General features: G+C 55.3%; 2 protein-coding genes across 7 annotated transcripts in view; one reads left to right on the top strand and one right to left on the bottom strand.

The window, feature by feature from the left end:
* SIK3 (SIK family kinase 3) overlaps nt 1-17,406 on the bottom strand; it is a 69,825-nt gene extending 52,419 nt beyond the window's left edge. For 4 of the 5 annotated variants that reach the window (XM_068418422.1, XM_068418425.1, XM_068418424.1 and 1 more), the window contains exon 1: nt 16,702-16,966. In XM_068418422.1, coding sequence (XP_068274523.1) covers nt 16,702-16,899 — 198 coding nt within the window. In that variant the 5' untranslated portion in view covers nt 16,900-16,966. Of the gene's footprint in view, nt 1-16,701; nt 16,967-17,357 lie in introns of those variants that run through there. The other variant, XM_068418427.1, reaches the window with a different exon arrangement.
* Nucleotides 17,148-21,693, top strand: PAFAH1B2 (platelet activating factor acetylhydrolase 1b catalytic subunit 2). 2 transcript variants are annotated; one of them, XM_068418429.1, is made up of 6 exons: nt 17,148-17,287; nt 18,706-18,793; nt 19,128-19,217; nt 19,727-19,843; nt 20,549-20,671; nt 21,309-21,693. In XM_068418429.1, the coding sequence occupies exons 2-6, from the start codon at nt 18,713-18,715 to the stop codon at nt 21,585-21,587; spliced, it is 690 nt and encodes a 229-aa protein (XP_068274530.1). In that variant the 5' UTR covers nt 17,148-17,287; nt 18,706-18,712; the 3' UTR covers nt 21,588-21,693. The 2 variants fall into 2 exon arrangements, with proteins under 2 accessions (XP_068274530.1, XP_068274529.1); XM_068418428.1 differs by lacking the exon at nt 17,148-17,287 and adding an exon at nt 17,553-17,644.
* The last annotated feature ends 1,142 nt before the right edge of the window (nt 21,694-22,835 follow it).

The following is a 22,835-nucleotide window of genomic DNA, read 5'->3' as shown; positions in this document are numbered from 1 at the left end:
TCGAAGAGGCCTTGCTGTGAGAAGCGAGGACCCACCAGCCTGGCGAGCAGCCAGCACCAGGGTCTGGCGGTTCTGCACAAGAACGTCTGCTGCACCCTCGCTTCCACACCGAGCCTACGTCTGAACCGCTGCAGACACCAGGCTCGTTCACCACAAACCCACCCACGGCTCCTTTACTGGGATGTATCCCACTGCCATGAGGGTAACGCGTCCTCCTTGGCCTCAGCGGACCGCACCAACCCAACGGGCTGACCAGGCAGCCAGAGAAGGCTCGTTCAGTCACCGAGCACTTTTCAATGACTGCAGGTTACTGCTGAACGTTCTTTGTATCTTTTATCTAAACAAAACATTACAGGACTAGGCTTGTTTTATGCAACAACGCCCTTGTAGCTTCTGCTCCTGATAGCAAGCCAGCAGTTAGTTCTGCACACCTCACTGAGTGATCGACTGCCTTACCTTTCGCCACCTTTTACAAACCCATGCCCTAAAAATTAAAAGATACTCCGTCTTCTGAGCTGTGCCTCCCCTTTTCACTTTCTTTACTAATACATACATAGCAGGATCCCCGTCCCTCAAGATTCTGATAAACTCCTTGTGGTTTAAGCTTTACTGGAAACCACGCTTCCTACCTTGCTACTTTTTCATATTACTCTCTCTTTCTCATTAAGCAATTTAGATACCCAAGTAGCAAGTCAGAAGTGAAAGGAAGGTTCTTAATCATGAGATCTAAACCAAACTGCTTCTTCGTCAGCTCGTAGCTCCTGATAACTACCTTATCTCCTGGTAAAAGCTGTCTAACACACTACATTATCTTTACACCTTTGGTTGTCTCAGGAGGTCAAACACGTTGTACTTTCCTCGCAGAAGGCCGGTAGCACTCCTGGGGCTGGTTAGTACTTGCAGTGGGGATGCATTAATTCACTAAGCTATAGTCACTCAGCAGACTGCAGTCAGCTGTAACTAACCAAGGTCCCTGTCCTAAAAATGAGAGTGTAAAGAGAAGTGCAGCAAGCCCCAATGGCGGTGAAATACAGTTAGCCATCCCAGCACACCCTCCAATTACTCCTCAGAAACTCACTGGCTTCTTAGTGAGACGGCAGCTCTAGATGTGCTTTATCCAGCAATTCTCAACACAAAATACATAAACAGTCCCCGGAGCGCCGATGGAAACCGATGCCCATCCCCTCCCAGGGGAGTTCCCTCCTCACTAGGCTACAGAATCATGTTCCCGCTTGCTTTTGCTCTTTGATGATACAAATCTTACGTTCCTTCCTACACAGTACCCCAGTTTCAACATGAGAGGCAGCGCATCCCCTCCCTTACTAGCCTGCAGCTCAGTGATTATGGCACCCTCAGAAGCCGGAGTCACGGCTGCCCCAAGGCTCGAGGAGACGGCTCGTCTCTGGTATCACAGTAAATGTGATTTCCCATCTCCCTTCCCCTCACCCGCGGGGTACCAGCGTTCACCCACGACGGATGACCTGGGCTGCAGCTAAGGAACCACTCGCAAGCTCCGAGTTGGACAACGCTCCCAAAGCACGCTCGCCTGCCCTGCGCGTAGATTTGCTCTTCCCCAAGAGCAGGACGCTGAAGAAAAAAGGGCCAAGCTGTTCAAGAGCAGAAGTATTCAGTTTTTCTCCTCGTAGCAAATCACAGCCAGGCAACAGCATTTTGCTTAAGGGGACTTGTGAGAGGAGAGGAAACCCTTAAGAGCCAGCTTTTGAATAACCAAACAGGAGAATAAACAGGTACATTGAGAAGTACTGTCTTACGGGTGAAGTTTTAAGATTTAGGGCAAGACATTTGGAGCGAGATGAAACTCCACCCGCCTCGCACCACCAGTTCCATCTCCCTCCAGTCCAAGCATCTCACCAGGAGCCAGAGACCTCTGTCCAACAAGCACACAGGTATTGCTCGGGTTTCTGTTGCCGAACGCCTCCTTCCTCCGCACGTCCCGCCGCTCAGGCGCTTGGCAGAAAGCCAGCTGCTTCTCTGGTTTGAAGGCAAGTCTCTCAGCTTCAGTTTCAAGTAACTTCTGAAATACTGACTTGGCGCTCTCCAACTCTGGAAGTCAAAGAAATCCTTTACTTTTTCCACCCTTGAGTTAACAACACTCCTGTACCTTGAGAGCCTGCGCAGCTGCTTTGCTGATTCCCCCATGGCAGAAGGCTTCGCCGGTTACCTTTTTGATCCAAGCACAACGAACCCCGAGGTGCTGCCTCTGCAGCTTCAGCCCAGGCACTGACCGGGGTTTTCAGAGCATCTCACCAACAACCCAAAAATGAGGGAATGACAGGGCAGCTTGACGAGCTACAGGAGTCCAGTTCAGTGGCTGACACCAGCTGGAACTACCCAGGTGCTCATCACTTTGGAGAAAGCCACTGATCTTGGAGTTAACTCAAAGCTACTGCTAAGCAAACTTCCCCACGGCTACTACTTTAATGAAACTATCTGCCAAGCTGGCCACCACATTTATTCAATCCATCAGGATGAGGTACTTCTGCAGCACGTTTCCTTCAGCCTAGTTGTATAGGGAAGAAATGAAGATAACAAAATCAGCAAGATGAATACAACAAAAAGCTTGGGGATTTAGGAGCTTATAAAACAGTAAGCAGTTTTCCCTCTCCAAGTTTTCAAGCCTATGGCTCCACTACCTCTGGAAAATGTAATACGTTAGAGACCAAGGAAGCCTAACTGCAAGTCAGTCATTACCTAGCCACAAAGAGAAGTGGCAGATCACCAGCAGCTCAACACGCCCTCGTATCCAGGTGGGATCAGAAGGAAACCAGCAGACACACAGACCGTCGTTGCACAGGATCCCTGCCACCCCCCTGCTCCCACTGCCAGGGCAAGACGCCGTCCAAAGCATTAAGTGAACACAGAGCCACCTCGCTACCTGACTCTTCCTGGCCAGCCACGACAGCTGGGCTCCTCAGACATCACACATCATTTCCCACGCAACAGGAGGCTCTTGGGATAACCTGAGGCTCTCTGGAAAAACCAAGCGCAGGGCTCGTCAGCTTGGACACCTACCGCTATGGGCCACCGCATTTATAAAAGATTTATCGCTGCAATAAGCATCTTCCCAGCCAAATCGCCTCCCTCGTGGCCACAGCACAGCCCGGTATTGGATGTAGCACTGCTGCCTTCCAGAGATCCCCAGCGAGTTGCCCACTAACACTTCATCAAAGCAGTGCAGGTTATACGGAGAGAACAGGACAGGAACAGCAAGGTTGCCTACTATGGGAAACCATCAGTTTCAACTGAGCACTTAGGAAATTTCCTTTACAGGAATCAACAGCAGTTCCTAGATGGGAAAGCTACCCAGCCTTGGCAACGCTACCCTGGCGCTCTCCTCACCCACACCTTCCACCCGGACAAAAAGAAGTCATGAACTTCAGGCAGGATTCAAACTGTTACATGGAACGCGCCTCACTGCAAGTATCCTTAGAAGCTACAGAAGCAAAATTGTTTCCACTTACAACACATTCTTGACACCCAATCTCTGTCAAACAATTCTTCTTTGAAACAGAAGCAAGTTGGATGGCACACAAGGAATCCTGACTCTTTCAAAGGAAGATGAAAATGAAACTGTGCTGTAAGGACAGCGTAGCTTTAAGCCCCAAATGCCTCAGTTTTGGAGGTTTGATATTAATTCGGGTTTTAGCTTTTTCACTACCATACCTTACCACCAAAGGCAGGGAAGGAAAGAAAGGTGATCAAAGAGGAAATGGGTATTTTCTGAACGAAGCTCATCTTAAAGCAGCAGTAATGCAACACTTGTGTGCAATTATCGGACCTTGCCGGTTGGCAATTGGAAGAGACACAGACAATCAAAAACCACCGCAGAGATCAAAGGACCCCCAGACCAGCAATCCCCTCCAAGTGTTCCCAGAGCTACAGCAGAACACGCTGCTGTGCCTGAGCCCGGCTCCTAGCTGCTACCTGGGTAAAAAGAAGTTTCCCGTGACCTTGCTGCTGACCCGTCCTTTGCATTGCATACAATAACCATTCACTGGAGAAAATGTGTTCCACAGACACGGGAAATGAAGGACAGGTTCTCCAAACCTACGTTAGTGGTTTCAGAACAGTTCCCCAATGACTTCTAATTAGACTTCTGACTTCTAATTTGCTTTTTATCAAATGTGGATCTCAAGTGCATCGCAGGTGCACACGGCAGCTTGCTGAAAGACAAAATGCCAACCTACGTGAATTGGTACACACACACATCACAGCTGCGCAGTTAGAGCTACAGGAACTTGGGCTGTAACTCTTACTCAAATGAAACCTCAGGCTGAGACTCCATGTGTCCCGTGGTCGCACCTGCAGCCTTGGGTAACCAGGAATCTTCCGAGGCTGAGAGCAGCGTGACTCCAAAGGCACTAGCAAGCATCCATCGTGGAGTCCGTGAAGCGAAGGCTGGCTTGTGTCCCTGCCAGCAAACAAGCTCATTCTTACGTCAGGCACCTTCTCCTCAGGAGTTACTCAAAAGCTGGCAGCCAACCGCCTCCCAGACACCAAACTGCTGACATCTGACGGCATCCTGCCGGCTGTTCGTACTCACGCTAGCTCCAGGTAGGAGGGAAGCGCACACAGTGCACGTGCACAGGTTACAGCAGCAGCACATCTAGTAGTTGAATTATACTTAAAAAAAAATATATCAAATTGGAATTCAAGCTCTACCACAGCCTCGTGCTGCAACTTCACGTAGTCCTTCAGCCCTCAGTTCTCTCCAGGGAAGCCAGACAGGTTGCCAACCCAGGCCTGCACCGTGGGATTAGCCGATGTTTATGAAGTGCTTTAAAGATCACAAGTATCACCTATGTGCTAGATATTTCTCCGGCACTCTCAGCCTGAATAGCACCGAGTATCTCGTACCTGCTCCTGCTGAGCTTGAGCTGGTTGCCAAAGGAGTCGGTCAGCCTGACTTCCAACCCCTGCTTTTGGCATTAATTCGAGGGGCATCGTGAGACACATCGCTGGACAAGACACAACGAGGGAACCACTTACGCTGTAACTTCTAAAAACTCCTGGCAGAGCAACGACAGCAGTACCACCAGAAGATGCTTACGGATTTATTTTTTTAAAAAACATTCTCATACGCGTGCAGGAGGCCGGAATACTTTGGAACAAAGCCCAGCCGTGCGAAGAGAGGCCCCCACTGTCACTCACCCAGGCAGAACTGCCTTGGCAATGTTATGAAAAGGTACTTTGTACACACCAGCCTGATAGGAGCTCAACAGATCCAAGTCCTTCATTCCGCAGAAAGCTTTTTGCAGCGCTCTCCCAGCATGGGAATTAGGAAACCAAGACACGAGTCCGAGCACACAGGACAGCAGCAGAGCACTGCCCATGCTGTACAGACTGCGTTACAACACGCACAGACCAAACAGCAAGGATGGACTTATTTTTGTTCCTTTCTTCCTCCTCTTCCCCTACCACCTGAATTTCTCTTCCAGCTAGAATCCAAAGCAGAGCCTGTCCTTGGGTCAAGACCTTCCCGCTATCGGCGCTGTCGCACACTGAGCCAAGCCGCGAGCATTCAGCTCCAGATTTCACTGTTTCCCATTCACTCACCTTTTGTCACCCATATTCCATCCGTTCTCAGAGGACTTACACCTCATACAGCTTTAGAAATGTCTAAAATACACAGAGCTCAGTCTTCCCTTCGGCCCGTGGGTTGGAACCAACAGCAACAGAATCCAACCGCTACTTTCAAGCGGTCGGAAAATGAGAAATTCCGTTCCAGGAGTTTACTCTGCACTGGAGAGAGAAGGAAAACAAAGCTGGAAATCCCTCACTTCATAAACACCAGCTACTCCGAGAGCATCGTCAATAGGAAGCTCTTGCATTAAATCCTGTACACACTGGGCTCACAATTGCCAACAACGAGGGAAATGAACTCCACTGCAGGATTCCCATAACACGAGCTCAAAGTCAAAACGTGAGAGGTCACACCACAAATCCAAAGGGGACGTCGCCTGAAATGGGCGCTGCATGGCAGAGGGGTAGTTTTTACCGTGGCAGCCCAGCCTGCACCTGGACACACTTGCTCCCATTTGCAAGCAGGACGGTTCTCACTCAAAGGCAGAATGGGCCCTTGCTCAGGGCCAGCAGCACCTAGACCCAACGGGTCACCAACACCCGGGGGCTCGACCGCCAGGCCCTTGCCAGCGAGAGTTCCTTCGCACCTTTGCATCAGAGCAGGGCAGAATTCTCTTCCCAGCCTCTCACCAGCCGTAAAACCTTCCCTCAGCCATGTAACCACCTAGCCCCCGCAGCCCGGGGACCCCCAGGCAGCACCAGCTGCAGCCCACCTGACCTTGAGTTTTCGGCACGGCCCCTGCCAGACCCAACGAGGTACGGCAGCCCCGTCCTTGGGCTGCACCTGCCCCCGCGCTGTGGCTGCCCTCCCGCTGCCAAGGTGAACGCTCCGACAGCCAGCGACGCCAAGGCGAGAAGCCCAAGGACAAAGGAGCCCATCATAAAGGAAAACACTACCCAAAACCAAAACAGCGGCACCACAACACTTTCTACTGGGTGGTGGAGCCAGAGGACAGGCGGCTGGTTAACGCTTACTCACTCGGCACAGGAACAACAGCCAGAGACCCAAAAAGAGCAGCGGGCGTCCAGCAGCCTGTCTGCAGCCTGGGAGGGCGTTTTGGGGAGGAATAACGCAAAAGCAGACAGGGTAAGACTGCGGCAGGACGCAGGCCACAGCCGGGATGATCAGGCTTTTCCCATACAGGTTTCTAGTGGTGACAGAGGCTGCCCCCAGCCTGGAGCCCCAGGCGGGCCCTGGACGGAGGTGCCCCTGCTCGGGATGCCCTCGGCCAGGTGTAGGGCACGCTGCTTTGCGCAGGGGGTCAGGACACGTGCCCGTTGGTGTGCCCAACAGCTGCCTCACTGAAGTCACGCACCATGAACTGTTCTGACTCGAGCCATGGATTAGTAGCGCAGGAGAGTCTGAAAACTGTGTTTTGCTGCTCACCTCGGAGACACGTAACTGGCTTTGACACAGCCTGCTGGGTGCCTCTGCAGGGCGCCTCTTGTTTGGACGGGCGCGTTTGCTCTGTGACTGGTTGAGTGGTGACTCACGCCAACAAGCCAGGGCACCCTACCACACAAAGCCCAAACTGCTGACTCAGGGCTCGGCATGCAAACCCGCCCGGAAGCGCGTCTCCCCGCGAGACGCCCAGACCTGGGCACCGCTCACGGCGCACCAGGACGCAGCCCGGCTGCTCCAGGCACGGCACGTGGCAGCGCTCGCCGTGCAGCTCCAAGGCAGCCCTGAAAGAGAGGCTTTCGACCCAGTGTATGTGTCTGTATTTATGAAATGTGACTGCAAACCACGTTTGGAGAAAGACTGGTATCTACAGGGAAGCAGATAAGTCGATTCTAATGCTATGAGACTAAAAGGTAGACAATGTAAAGCAGACTGGTAAAAAGCAGCGTGGTAAAGACAAAAGCCCTGCTTCAGCTGCAGTTCTTGCCTTGACGACAAATTCAAAGGGAAGGTGACAGGAACAAGAAAATTTTACAACATACTATTGCTGTCACAGCACCTCTAAAGTTGCTTTTTTTCTTTTAATACTTGTGCTCTGTGAAACCAACACTGGCTGTAATGTCTTTGCTCACCCTCCGAAGGGCTCACGGCAGGCGGAGGCAGGACTGCCTGCCCGGCACCTCGGCGCCTGCTCCTCCCGAGCCAGAGCAGCGGCGGGCTCCGAGCAAGCCCACAGCCACCCCGCTCGTGGCACTCCTCCAGAGACTGCCACTTCTGTCTCACGGAGCATGCGAGAGCCACAACCCGTGACGGGCCCGGCAGTAATTGCTGTATCAATTTCGATGCTCCTCCGGCCAGAGCAGTGCCTGTAACTGTAAACCATAAACCTTTTAATACCCCGCTCAATTACGAGGAAAACTTCTGAGCAGCGGCAGCACTGTTCGGAGCCCGCTGCCGTTTATTCCACCACGAGCTGGGGCCTGGCCAGGGATGGCCAAACCACACAGGGAGAAGCTGTGTGCAGAGACGCTGGCAGGGGGGCAGAAGCAGAGACAGCTCTTCCACGTGTCACTGATGATGTCAGTGCTGCTCGAGGCTTTTCTTGCTGACCTCACTGACGAGCTCCAAACGCTGGAACGCACAGAGTGAGAAGACAGATGAACAAATTGATGGCATGCCAGCAGAGAGCGATCCGGCCCCAGTGCAACCCCTGGCCTGTTTACAAACCCAAGAGCAAGAGCCTAAGAGTTAAGCAACTAAACGGGGCAGTGTCACACGAAGTAGCCTTAGAACTGCTCTGTTATTTACAAACAATCATCAAGGACAGGTAAACAATCCGAATGACGTTCAGAGTTTATAGAACATTCCCATCCACTGTAGCCTTTAAAAAGCAAGTCAGATGCTTTGGTGGAGCCAGAACAAGATCAGCAGAACTCACTTCCAATCCCCAAAGCCAGATCCTGAAGTTCATCGCCCCCTTACCAGCCCCTTACTGGAAGGCAGCTCTCCTTGCCCAGGAGTTAAGGGGCAGGTTTTGCAGACACGCTCGCACGCAGCCTGGCGAAGGCTCCCGCCTCGCTCCGTGCAGAGCTGACCTGCTTTTGTCTCGCCGCGCTGTTGGTTGCCATGGTGAAAGCTCTGACACATCTAGGTTTCCCACTAATTTCCTGCTGAACTACAAACTCCTGATGCTTTGCACCTCGCTGCTTATCAGCACGGTGCCAAGGAACCCCATCTCCACCCACACACACGATGAACGGATTTGGCCACGTGCTGTCCTTGCCTGGTCACTCTGCCAACACCATTTTTCAAGGCAACTTTAGTTACACCTCTCAAATTAAACCTCTTGCCTCACCTATATCAGGATGGCTCAGGTAAGCCATTCATGTTTTCTCAGGACACACAAGATTTGATACACTTTCAAAGAGTTTGTCATGCATCCTAAACCCATCTGCCTTTAAATTAAGCCCTACAAAGGTCAAGAAATGTGACTGTCATCCAAAAACGCTGCTCTAGAAGAAAAATACGCATGCCTGTCTTGATTTTGGTTGCAAAAACAAGTCTTAGGACTTGTGCTTCTACGGTCTCTTGCAGGAGTCACCCACTAACCTCATGTCCTGAGAAAAAGCAAACAGCATTTGCACACGAAGGACGACGGGTTTCCCGATGTTCTCAAGCAGCTCCAAGATTCTCAGCTCAAGTTTTCCCAAAGACAATCTTGGTACGAACCTGATGTCGTTCCACAGGCTCCACCAGCACGTCTTCAGAAACATTTTTTCAGAACTGCTTGTCTTGCCGTCATCGGATTCGGGGCAGAGCACACAAGAGTGACCACTGCCAGTGACACAGATGGGCTAAAGGGTGTGCTTCTGCAGGGAACCCACCAGTGGGGGACAACTCACAGGTTTTTCAGGGCTCTGAAAACCTACCGAAAGGAACTAGACAATTTGATGACCCTCATAATTAGAAGCTGCATCCCACCCTTGTCTTAAGTGCCATACTGCAACTCCTGAACCACCGTATTTTCCTTTGAGCCCACATGAAGGAACCAACTACACACCCAGCTGCCTCAGTGGTCAACAGTAAGCAAAGACACTGATCCAGTTCTGTCTGCGGCACCAAACTGGGACCAACAGCGTGTGCACACAGACAACCAAGCAGAGATCAGGGCCCACATTGTCTAGCAAATGACTCAAACTGCAGAAGCGCCTACAAAGGGGGAAAATACCCATCGTCAGCCTGCACTTGTCTTTTTACTGTGCAATGGGAGCCTCAACCTGGCTGGAAGAGAGTCAGTGTTTGGTTCTGACTAAGCCTAGGTTTCCCCTCAGCTGCAGGGGGACACGCACAGGCCCCGCAGCTCTGCCAGGGCAGCGCACACAACACCCACGGCACAGCAGGCTCGGGGAGGCAGCCACCGCGATTCCCTTCTCCACCAACTCTGCTTTTTGTTTCTAACAACATAAAGCAGCTGAACTAACCAGCAGAAAGGAAAAGTCTTTGTTTTTTTATCTTACCCTTCCCAAAGCAGCTCAGGTGAAAAACAACCTCCGTGGAAGTCCAATATTAAAATCCTTGCACACAGAATGAATCAGAATGATTTTTATTGGTTTCCAATGAGATTGTGCTCGAAAACAAACAGTTCCTGTATAACTGACAACCGCCTCGCTGTGTCCAAGGGCTTGAGACGCAAGAACATAGATGGGCTTTGTATGGCTCAGAACATACTCCTTAGCAGCTACTGAGTAATGATTCCACTTTAACGGTACGCTTACATGTGCAAAAACACAGTAGCACAAGCTAAGCAATATAATAACAGGTCTTACTGGGGGGGAGCGGGGGAAGGCCTACGCCCCCAAGAACTGCTGAAACCAGCTACAGCTGTTACCAGCCTCGGGGATGCAGCAGGTACCAGGTACAATAGAAGCTTCCCGCAAAAGAACACCATTGTCTTCTGGCCACCTGGTAACGAGAAAACCTCCCATAAATCAGGCAGCGCGTTATCCTTTCCTTGTTCCCAGGCAGGGAGAGGCCAGAGCAGCTCCTGCAGCAGCCCGCGGGGCTCCAGCGAGCGGCAGGGCCAGCGGCAGCCGGGAGATGCCGTGCGTCTGCCAGCAGCCCCGTCCGTCAGCCGCACTCCGTCTGGCTGATAACCTTGACAGAGCCACTCGCAAGATTACAGCCCAAGGACTTCCTACAAGCACATCTAGAGCAGAGAGACTAAGTACAGACTAATACTCTTCATCTTCAGCTGCTGCCAGTGCTACTACTGTTTAGGAAGCACAGAAACATGGCCACGCTGTTAGGGCACCTGGCCAAAAGGCAAACCTTTTCCTACAGCACTGATGATTTCAGTGCAAAGGTAACTACAGCCGAGGTTAGAGACCAGTGCCTCTATGAAGGCAGTGCACAAGCCCACCCAGCGGACATTGCAAGGTCCAGACAGCCAACGGACCGGCTGGTAACGTAGCTCAGTAGTTTGGCTGCAGCTGCCTGGAGGGTTCCACCTACAAGGCAGCAGCTACCCCAGGCCTCGAGGCAAAGGGAAGCATAAAACCTTTCCTGAAGGGACAGCGAAGAGGATAAGCAAACACGCAATGACAAGTGGCATTGCTAAAGGAAAGCACGGACGAACACCTTGGTAAGAATTTAGACACACAGATGATGAGAGGCATTTTTTCACCCAACTTCTTCACTTTCATTATAACACACAGGAAGGTGTTATCCAGGGAGCCATACAGCTAAAAGGCCAAGTCAGCCAAAGAGCGAGCACAAGCTGGGAGAGACTTGCTTAGGCAAGGAAAAACCTTAAGGAAACTTGTCCTGCGTTCTGTTGCAGAAATCCACGTGTGCTTTCTCGGCCTTGAAAGCACTTCGCTGGGCCTGTCTCATCCCAAAACCACTTCCAACAGCACTAGCCATATTTTAAAAGTTATTGGTAGGAGACATGCAACATCCATCTGTTTGCTGAAAGGCAGCAGACGTACGCAGCCTCCAAATCCAGACTTTAATTGCCACGCTTTAATCTGCTGCCGCAGCCCCACATTCTCTCTTATTCCCAGTAGCACCAAGGCGTGCGTTCCCCTAATGGAGCTGACAGTCGTCCTGCGCCTGGCGCTCTGTCAAACCACTCTAGCCTCCAGCTCTGGGCCCGCAGTCACATGCTGATACCCTACAGAGACTCCTTTTCTTCTAAACAATCTTCAAAACTCGATAATTAATGCACTATAACTGCACCAGATACTTTAAGAGTCAAAGGCAGAGCTTCCCGTTGCCAAACCATACACGAAAGCGGCAAACACCGAGCAGATACCGAAGTACAATGAAAACATTCAGTCGGGCTGTCAATAACGTGTAATGCGGAGGGTGACTGTTATCAAAATAATCCCCACGCTGGATGCAGAGGCCGCCGGGATAACCAGAAGCACCAGTAACATTTCAGCATAACCAGGACACGTGCTGCGTAGGAATTAACGCTTCAGGAGGATGTCCAGCAAGGTATGACCCTGAACGTCACGGGAAAGCCGACGGGCTCCCAGCGAGACCCACCTCGGCAGCGGACTCTCAGGCTGCCCCAGGACCCCCTGCCCATCCTCTGAACGGTGCCAACGAGCAGAGCAAAGCTCGGCTCAGCTCCCCCCGCACACGCAGGCAAGCGCTGTGCTATTTTTGAGCACAACGTGTCAGTTCCACTGGGCGTGGGAGTTTGTTTGTGTGGGCTAGTATGATTCGACTACTTTGAAACTTGGCTGAAGCCACATAATTCCCTTTTCATGGAACCCCTTTGATGGCCATTTAAGAGAGGGGGTGAGGTTTAGCCTCGACTACAGAGACTTGGGGTCGGAGCTACTAGAAAAAGCGACATAATGACTAATAATGAAGTCAGCCTTCAGCGGTTTCTTCATTTAAGTGTTAATGCAGCATATTAAACCCCTGGACTGGGATCAGCAGAAAGGGCCTGTCTGTAATAACGAGCACAATGGCTTAACTAGAGAATTTCCAAATTGTGCTGCTTAAACCAGGGCCAGCTCAGAAGGCAGACACTGGAATCAGTTTAACTCTTACTCTCATATGTTCTGCTGAAGGCAGCACCTTGCTCACATCGTGCAGACGACAGCAGGACTGACAGACGACAGCGCCCATCACGCTCACACGGGAAGTCACAATTCACACGAGAATCTCTTCAGCCAGGGAGAACTTCCACCACAAACCGCAACTTCTACTCTGCTGGCAACGCTGGAGCAACTTCCTAAAGCTTTACTTTCATGGGGACAAACATACAGTGGTTACACAATCATCTCGACAAGAGCGAGAAGGGGCAAGCTGCTTGGGTTAGCAGATTTCTGCAGCAATTGCACAAGGCTGATACATGACCCAGTGAGAGTGCACGGGGAAAAGGGAGTTCAGCCACCGCTTCCCTGTGAAAGTATGTAACACCCGAGGAGCCCAGTCTCCCAGCAACACGCTGCTCTTTCCTCGGTTCCCCCGAACGCAACTCCTCCCTCAAACACAAACGAGAATACAGGCTCTAAACCCCTAATTAGGGCTCCACAGCACTCACAAGACCTTTGCAAGACACTCACCAAGGAAAGAGGCACCGATCCCTTTCTGCGTCACAGCCTTTCCTCTTCCGCTCCCATCAGCGGCAACTCCTTTTCCTACAGGGGCAACTTCCACACCTGCCCAAAGATACCTCATCCCCAACAGCTCCTGAAGGCTGAAACACCACATCCAAAGAGCACGGGGACACAGGGGACGTGCTCCACAGTGTGTTCGTCAAGTTCTCCCTGTTAACGTTCACTGATGAACCCGTATGAAAAAATGTGGCATTAGAACAACTGCAGTGTCTGAACAGAGCTGGAACCCTCATGAAGTCACTCGGATGACTTATAAAATGGGAATTGTGTGGAAAACAATTCATTCAGTAGGTCACTGGGAAGATTTCTAGAACAGGAACAAGCAAGGGTTTCTTGTGAAAGATGAGAAGAGACAAAGGACACGGGGACAGCAGGCAGGAAGCAGAAGAGGAGAGATGCAGCAAGATACGCTGCAGGTGCCCAATTCATCCTCGCCAGGGACACGGCTCCAGCTCCTGCCCAGCCATCACAACAGCGCTCTCTTACAGAGCACGGGTTCCAGCTTTGCATAACCGGGCACTGAATGTAAATTGCTGCCTTGGTTAATACGTAAATTGTCGACTGTTCCCCTCTACTTCATCGGCTCCAGCAGAGACAATTATGAATACAGGCCTCCTGCCCTCTAGGATGATTAGCATTCCCTTTCGTTTGCGTCCCCAGCGCTGCTGCCCCACATCCAACTGGTGAAATTCGGTTAGATGTGAACTGCAATGTCGTGTGGCAGCAGTATGTGCCGGAGCACTGAGCCAGGCGCACACAGCACACGCTCCCCTCCTCTCTGCAAATGAACACAGCCCTCAGTTTCAGAACAGCCACAAAAACCCCGGTCCTTTACTGCGAGAACAGGCACCAAACTGCTCCGTGCTCTTCTTTTTTAGGGAAGGGGACGCAGGCCAGGAATGCTCACGCCGTTATCTCCAGATGTCATGTCAAAGTCCGCTCAACCTGGTAAACGTCCACAGGAAAGGAAAACAGACTCCAACCCCTCATCAACAGCCCACCGTTACATTCAGGTGCAGCAATGAACACAAGCCTACCTGGTTATCAATTTTACCCTCCTGAAAAGGCCCAAAAAGAGAGGGTACAACATCTGTTCAGGCCTACACAGGCGTTCATGCTGGAATTCCCTCGGGACATCAGACGAGCGCAGCTCCCAAGGAGGGGCCGTGACGAGCAAACCAGCTTTTCTCTAAGAGAATGTGACACGGGGTCAGGTTTGTGCAGGGATTTGGTGGCTATATTTGAACGCTGCCCGATTCCTCTGTGCAGCTACTACTGGAAGAGATCACCTCGGGAAGGGGCTGCCAGCACACTCGGCAATCGGGTGACGTTTGCTTTTCAGGATCAAAGAGCTCTTTCAGATCCCTGAATGGGACCGTTCTGCCAAGGCTTTACTTTCTTCTAAGGCACTTCCATTAAGTCAGGCTGCTAAAAGTATTACCGTGCTCAAAACAAGCTCCCCACAGCACTATTTGGTATCCCCACTGCCATTCAGAAAACCCTTCCTGTATGGACTGGCCCTTTCCAACACGTCTTACATCAGCACCTCCCCTCAAACCTCAGGAGTCCCAGAGCTTGGAACAAGCAGCTCCCCACTTCCCTCCCAGAGTCAGTAGCGACAGCCCCCCCAGCAAAGGAGGAGTGCCAAAATACCAGCGCTCAGGGTTTGCAGGCAAAAACCGAGGCGTTCGCTGGCTCGGGCTGGAAAGGAAACCTGACCTCCGAGCTGAGAACGCTTCCAGGTCAAGTTTCAGCTCCAGGCCGTCCCAGCTCAGCCTTCCAGGCACAGCCCAACAGATGGTGGCTGTTCCAGCACAGGTATTTCCCTGGCCCCCAGGAGCGCTCGGAGTTCAGAGGGATTGCATCTCCTCCCCGCAGCAGCGCGGGGAAACGTGTGAGTGCCCCAAACCCGCCACCGAAGCGACTCGCGCGCTCCCCTGCGCCCCACGGCACAGGCCACCAAATCTGCTGTCCCACCAAAGGGCTGGGCTGCTTCCCGAAGCCACCAAGCTCCCCTCAGCCCCTGCACAGCAAACTGCTGTTTAGCAAAGCAGGAGCTTTTCAAGCTGAGCACCCTCTTCCATCATCCACAAACAATGTGTAAGTGTAGCCTTGGCCCTGACAGCGTTGAACAGGGTTTCCAGACAAAAATCTGTGTGCATTTTGCTGTTCTTCAGAAAAATCAACTACTGCCACGCAAAGGACGGTGTCCGCTGCGGTATTTTGCAAACTTCAGAGCTAGCACCACTCGAAAGAAACCTCGACTCAACACAGGACGCTGAAAACAAGAAGGCAACTCATGGTGACAGGACTGATCTCTACTCAAGAGGGTGAGGACCCTGCAGTTGAAGCATCTGGACTTACCACCGAGCAAAGTCCAGCTGTACCAGGGGGAAAGCAGTGGCCAGGCCCTGCCCAAAACAGCAGCGGCTGAAGCGCAGGGTAGATGGTACCATCTAGCACTTGAGGGCACAGAAACCGACGTCAGTTTATACAAGACAGGCAAATACCACCCAATTCTGAAAAGAACTGTCCAGGAGGTGTTAATTAACAAGCTTTTAATTAATTTTACTTGGCTATCTGGGCAAAAAGCCAGAGTTTCAACAAACGAAAGTAACTTTGGACATGTCAATATAGTAACTTGGAATTTACAAGGGGACACCGAAACGCACACGAGGCAGAGCCGCCTTCACGGCCTCCACCTGCAGCGCTGCCAAGGTGCCACCACGGCAGCCCAGAGCAGGGCAGGCACATGGCATGTACCTCAGGCCTGCCCGCTCCCCGCTGCCTCCCCGTCCCCGCTCCTGCTGCCACCCCAATTTTCACCCTGCGCCAGTCTCTGGAGAAGACTCCGGTATTGCCGCCAGCAGCGAAGAGCACGGTGTAACGAAGTCACGACCGCTGCAGCGATATTTTTGCTCCTCGCGGATCTCCTGCCCTATTCCAAGGGCTAACGGGGCCGCCGACCCGGGAACGGAGCCCGTACCTGGGGACACCGGCGCGCTCGACCCGCTCCCCCGGTAAGGCCCTGTCTCGCGTTACTCCTTGGGTTTTCTGCGTGGCCCTGCGAGACTCGGAGCGTTCCTCAAAGCCCTCTTTAAAGCGGCTGCCGGTGCTGCCCTTTACGTCAGCCGGCACCCCCGCGCTCGCAGAGCACCCAGCTGCTCCACCTCCATATTTACCCAGGTAAAATTAGACAAACGGAGACCAAATTAGCCGCAGGACCCCCCGTCACCAAGTCCTGCTCCGGGAGGCGGCGAGTGAAGCTCACGGCGGGGTCGCCCAGCCCGTGGCCAAGGTGGAGGGCCCGGTGACAGCGGCCTGGCTCCGTCCCCACTCGCCGCTGCGCTCAGCCCCCCACGGCCACGCCAGAAACCGAACGCTCCGCGGCCCGCGGCGGCGGGGGCAGCGCACGGCGGGCAGAGCGGAGCCACGGGGCGCTGCGGCGGGCCCCGGCCGGCCCCCAGGCAGCGCTCCCCTCCGCGCCGCCCGAGCCGCCGGGCCGGCAGCGGGGGAGAGGAGGGCGGCGGGCAGCCCCACGCGTACCGGGCCGCTCACCTTGGCCCGGGTCACCAGGTGCGTGGCCAGCTTGACGACGGCGAAGTTGCCCTTGCCGATGGTCCGCTCGATCTCGTAGTAGCCGATGCGGGCGGGCCCGGGGGGCCGCGGGGGCGGCGGGGCCGGGGGCAGCCGCGGGGCCGGAGGGGGCCCCCCCGCGCCGCTCGCCGCCGCCGCCGCTGCAGCCGCCGCCGCCATCTTGTTGCGAGGAGCAAACCCCCCCCCTCGGGGCTGCGGCACCGCGTGAGCTCATCGGCGGGGGGGGCGGGCGGAGGGCGGGCGGCTGCCATGGCAACCCCGCGGGGCGGGCCCCGTGACGCCAGCGCCGCCGTGACGCACCCGCGCGTCACCGCCCGCCGCCGCTCCGCATTGGCGGCGGGGCGGGGCCGGGGAGGGCGCCCCCGCGTGGCGCGGAGAGTGAACCGACGAGACAAGGCAACCGGGGAGCGGCGCCCCCCGACACTCCGCTCCTCCGGGCACCGACCGCGCGCGGCGGCGTCACGCCGCAGCCCTGACGCCGCTCCGGGCTCGCCAGGCCTCACCCGGCAGCGCCGCCGGCCGTCAGGGACCGCCCCCCCGCCCCGAGGTTCGCGGGGGACGGGGAGGCCGCCCAGCCCCGGCCCCGAGGCGCTCCCGCCGCCCCGGGCACGCCTCACCTCGTCTCGCCGACGGGAGAATGACGCCACGGACGTCACGGCCCGGAGAATGACGTCATGGCGAGGCCGCCGCGGCCGGGCGCCGCCTAGAGGCCAGCGCGGCGGGAGCGCTGGGCGGGACTTCCGGCAGCGCGGCCGGAAGCGGCGCGGGGTGGGAGCGCGGCGGTTGGCGGGCGGCGGCGGCGGAAGCGGAAGCGGCGGCTGCGCAGGCGCGGTGCGAGCCCGGGCCGAGGGGAGGGAGGCGCCCGGCCGAGCGCCATGGAGTCGCGGGGGGAGCCGCAGCCGCCGTGAGTGCGCGGGGCCGGGGCCGGGCGCGGCGCGGGGGCCGGCCCGGCCCCGCCGGGGCAGCCGCCGGTCCATCCGCCGCGGGCGGAGCGAGGAGGCCCGGGCCGCGCCCCGCGGCGGAGCTAGCGCAGGGCTCCGGTGGAGGCGGGGTGGGGCGGGGGGCTCCTCCGCCCCATCGCTGGGAGGGCCGGCCGCGGGGAGCTCGGCAGGAGGCGGCCGGGTCGCTTCTGACAGCGGGGAGACCCCGCCCGAGGCGGCGGCCGCGCCGTAACGGCGGCGGAGGAGGAGGAGCTCCCGTCGTAGGGCGGGGGCGGCGGCGGGAAGCCGTCCTTATCAACCCCGCCCGGGGTGATTGCTGGCTGGGTGCAGGTGCTGCTGGTGGGAGGGTCCCGGTGGGAGGGGGCCCGGTGGGAGGGGCACGTCCTTGTCACCTCTCCTGCTCCAGAGAAGGCACCGTCGCCCGGTGCCTCAGCCCCGGTTCATGGTTAGACCGGGGCTGGTGCGGACTGTGGGCGTGCGTGGCGCCGGGAGGCAGGGCTGGGCTCTGCCCTCGCCCGGGGCGGCAGCTGGAAGCCTCAGCCCGCCGTCCCGTGCTCTTCCCGGGGAGATCCTTCGGGATCAGCACCCCCGTGATGCGCTGTCCCCTGAAGCCAGATAATCCGCCTGAACCGCGGAGCTCGGCCGTTGTAAGCTGGGTATCTTGGTACTAAGAGGGGCTGATCCTCGGGTGATTAGCAGTTATTATTATGCTGTTAAAGCCTCGCGAGCCGAGGTGTGCTCCTGCAGGACACCCGCTGAGATGGGCTGTCATACGTCATACTCCCGTGCCTAAACGTCCAGTCGGGGGGTGGCTGCAGGAGGACGGCCTGCAGGGCCCGCCTGGCAGCCGTGCGTGGAAGAAGATGCATTTAGCGGTCAGGCAGGAGTCACCACGCGTAGGAATAGGTGTGAATTGTCCCTCGTGAACGCCGGGAAGCGCAGCGGGTCCTGCCAGCCTCCTGCCCAGCGCCAGCACGCTGCCATGGCCGCTGGAAGCGACTCATCTAAACTGTTCTTTCCGCAGGAACAGGATGAGCCAGGGGCACTCCAACCCGGCCGCGGTGCCCCACGCCGCCGAGGATATCCAGGGGGACGACAGGTGGATGTCCCAGGTACGGCTGGGAGGGGCGGGCCAGAGGACACGCGGTGACTAACCGTTAATGGCTCTGTTCTGTAATTGCTGAGCGGGATGGGCGTCTGCCAGGCTCATGGCGTACGTGTGTGCAGCACGTAGCGTAGACGAGGTGCTGCTCTTGCTGGAAGCGAGGTCGTTGCTGGGGTCAAGCAGCCGGGAGGAGTGTCCGGCCCTTCGTGGGTGAAGGCAGTGAAGGGGGCTGGAGGAAATGGCACAGATGGGCGGCACCAGGGGGAACCAGTTGGGCCACCATCCCTTTCTCTCCTGAGGAGCTGTTGGTTGGAGCTCACCTTGCTTCTTTCTTTTAACAGCACAATAGATTTGTCTTGGACTGCAAAGACAAGGAGCCCGACGTGCTCTTCGTGGGCGACTCCATGGTGCAGTTGCTACAGCAGTATGAGGTACTGTTAAAGACAGGAGGGCGCTGGGGTGGGAGGAATGGGAGTGTTTCCCTCTCTAATCCAGTAACTGATGATCACGTGCAATCCTGACCATTCCTCCTGCTCCATTCTGATTTTGCTGCCAACCCCTCAGGTTTGTTCTGCCCTGCTTCCTTTCCGTCCCAGTGCTGGTACCAAGCCTTGGGTTAGCTCTGTAAGGCATTGCAGCTTTGTGCTGAAGCCGTTACTGCCTGCCTCTGTTCTGACACACGTGCACAACCCCTTGCCAGTTCCTTGAATCCAAACTCCCGAGGGCAGGCCGTGGAATTCTCTGTAGGGGTATCCTGCGTGGGCAGAGCCCGTTTAACCCCTGGCACCTGGGGTGCTGTAGGCGCTGCCACGCTGGCTTCTCCCTGAAGCTGCTGGGGCAAAGAAGAGTTCTGCTGCTCCGCCGTGGTGGCGGCTGCCTTGTGTCTTTCTTTCATGGTCAGGGTGCTGCTCTGAGATAGCAAATTGATTTCTGATTGCAGATATGGCGAGAGCTCTTCTCACCGCTTCATGCGTTGAATTTTGGGATTGGTGGAGACACCACAGGACATGTCCTATGGAGACTGAAGAACGGGGAGCTGGAGAACATTAAACCGAAGGTATCGGCAGAGAAGCAAACCAGGCAGCCCTGTGCTGACTTAGGAGACACTTCTGTGCCGGGTGGTGCCGAGCTGAGCGAGCTGTTACTCTTACCTGAACTTTTTGCGTGAGCGACCGTTGGCACTGAGCGTGCGTCAGGTGTTGAAGCGTGTTTGGCCGAACCAGAAGCGTTTGGGAGCAGAGCTGTGCTGCTCACACACGGGGTCTGCGCTGCTGAACGTGCCAGTTGGAAGGTGTCAGCGGGAAATGGAGGCCTCCTCCTAGTCCTAGCAAAAACGTTGATCAGGGCTGTGATTCACCCGGGCTGGGTGCAGCGTGGAGGTGCAGCGTGTCAGGCCTGACGTGCATTCTCGGCCCCTAGAAAGCGATGGTGAAGAATTTGAGGATGAGTTAGCAAAGGTGTTTGGGGTGCGTGGTGACAATCAGCATTCTAGTCTGCACCTACAGCTGCTCTCTTCACTGAGAGCGGTGGCCAGTGGCCGTGCTTCAGCTGTACTGAGGGCCACAGCAGAAGCTCCTGAGATGCTCTTCAGAAGTCGGCGTAACTGACAGCTGAAGACCTGTCACGGTCTGGGTTTGGCCTTAAGCCTGACTCTCCGTGGAGCTCGCTGGTCGCAGATGACGTTGGTGCAGGGCTTTCAGGGTCAGCAAGCCGGTCACAGCTTGTTCTGAAAAAGTCACAAACGTTTTTTTTCTCCTTGTAGGTCATCGTTGTTTGGGTTGGAACAAATAACCATGAAAACACAGCGGAAGAAGTAGCAGGTGGAATCGAGGCCATCGTGCGCCTGATAAACACCCAGCAGCCGCAGGCCAAAGTCATTGTCCTGGTACGTCTGTCGCAGCACTGAGAAAACAAACTGCTGGGAGGAAGCCCTGTGCTCTCTGTGCTGTGCTACTGTGATACTGGGAGTTCCTGGTGGTGCCGGGGTGGGCAGTGGCTTCATCTCTCTTGTGCTTTGCGCGTGCCTCCCCTTGGCTCTGCAGGAGTCCTCCTTTCAGCCCCTCCAGGGGTGGCTGGGATCCTCCCCGTTAGCCGTAGGGCTGTCCCACTTAGAAATGCTGTTGAAGTCGTCGTGCGAGGGGAGAGTAGGTGCCCAGATCAGAGCTGGCCTGGGAAACCCTGGCTGGCTTCCTTGTCTTGGCAGGTTAGCCAGGGCCTCTCCTGTGGAGAAGCTGGGCGATGGCATTCAGAGCACGGCTGAGAGCTCACCCGGAGAGCACGAACTGATAGATTAAGGAAAAAAAATAACACAGCAAGCGGGTGCCATGCCAGCTGTGCTTAGAGCTCATCTGGCTCCTGCACTTGCATTTCATATTGGGTCTGAATGGGCAAAGCCTGATTCAAGGGCTGAGTTCCCCCTCAGGCATCTGAAATCCCGAAAGCAGCCTGCATTGCGAGGGAAGGCAAGCATGCTTACGCCGTCAGAGTCACACAGAGCTCTTTTTGCCTCCTCCTTGTGCCAGGGCCTGCTACCTCGTGGAGAGAAGCCAAACCCGCTGCGGCAGAAGAACGCCCAGGTGAACCACCTGCTGAAGGCCTCGCTCCCCAAGCTGCCCAACGTCCAGCTGCTGGACGTGGACGCCGGCTTCGTGCACTCGGATGGCACCATCTCGTACCACGACATGTTTGATTTCCTGCACCTGACGGGGGGGGGCTACGCCAAGATCTGCAAACCCCTCCACGAACTGATCATGCAGCTGCTGGAGGAGACCCCCGAGGAGAAGCGAGCTGCCCTGGCCTGAGCAGCCGCCGGCGGCGTCGACAGCATCATCCAGCCCATCAGATCAGTTCTGTCACTGGCACTACAGAATCCTTCTTTCTTAAAGCACTTTCCATTGTAGAATGTTACCGGATGTTCGTCCCTAGTGTTTTGAGGGGGAAGGCTCATGGTTAACTGGTCTTGTCCATACGAGGGCCGGCTTGGTTGGTTTTACTGCGGGAGGAAGTTAGCTGAAGAAGAGTTTTACTTTTAAACCATTCCTCATTTAAGCTGCGAACAGGACTGTCGCTGTGTGCCCCTCTCGTGTCTCGTTGCTCTGTGGTTGTCCTAGAACCCCCGTAGCCCGTCTCCGGCAGCCCGCGCGCAGCTCCTGCCCGCCGTTCCTGGCCGTAGGGATCGTGCTCTGTGTATTAGCCTGTGAACACGAATCACATTCCACTTGCAAACGCCAGAACAGATGCATTTTTCCAAACTCGGTCCCACCTTTTACGGTTTGTTTGGTGTTTTGTTTGGGTTTTTTTTTTCCTGGGGGGTTTTAAGTGGCAGGTGTTGCTTTCTCACTCCTTTCTGAAGCAGCATGAAACTGGAATTCAGACATGTAAAGGAACAGGTAACCAAGCTCGTGTAACACTCCCAGGTGCTCGTCTTGTGTGGATTTCACCGTGCCCACTGGCCGGGCACCTCTGCTCCCACGTGGCTTTCCTGGGCAGCCTCATTCAGGCGCTGCTGGCTGGCCTGTCCGCTGCTCCTGTCTGTGGGGTGTCGCTGGCTTTTAGCAGTTGCTCATTTAGGATTTTAATCCCCCAGTGAACACAGCACACGGCAGCCGCTTCCTCGCTGCTCTGGAGCTGCCGTGTCGTTCCTCCGAGGCGCCTGTGCCATGCGCTCTGCAGTGCTGTTCCTTGTTCTGTTTTTTTTAAGTGTGGCTGTTGCATCCTTTTTCCTAAAGGAAACCTGTATGAGTAGCCCCCGTCTGCGAGGCCTCAATCACTGAAGCCTCTCAGATCCCGAGGTGTATATTTCTTTATCGCTTCTGTTTTACCTGTATAAACATTTTACGTGAGCAACTACAGCCTCTTACAGTAGAAGTGAAGTGGAGGCGTCGCTTTTCCTGCCCTGGATGCTGCTCACCTCTGGCCAAGGGAGCTGTAGGGGTGGGGGCCCTCCCACAGGGCTGCGACTAGGTGGGATTTGGGGTGGGTTTGTTCCGAGGGCTGGTTGTAGTCTGCTGCTGATCACACGAGAGCAGCCTTTGGTTTAAACAGGAAGG

This window comes from Nyctibius grandis, chromosome 25, assembly GCF_013368605.1.
Source record: "Nyctibius grandis isolate bNycGra1 chromosome 25, bNycGra1.pri, whole genome shotgun sequence".
In the NCBI taxonomy this organism is placed as follows: Eukaryota; Metazoa; Chordata; class Aves; order Nyctibiiformes; family Nyctibiidae; genus Nyctibius; species Nyctibius grandis.
The sequence above is the reverse complement of the archived record's forward strand: the minus strand, read 5'-3'. Positions and strand labels throughout refer to the sequence as shown.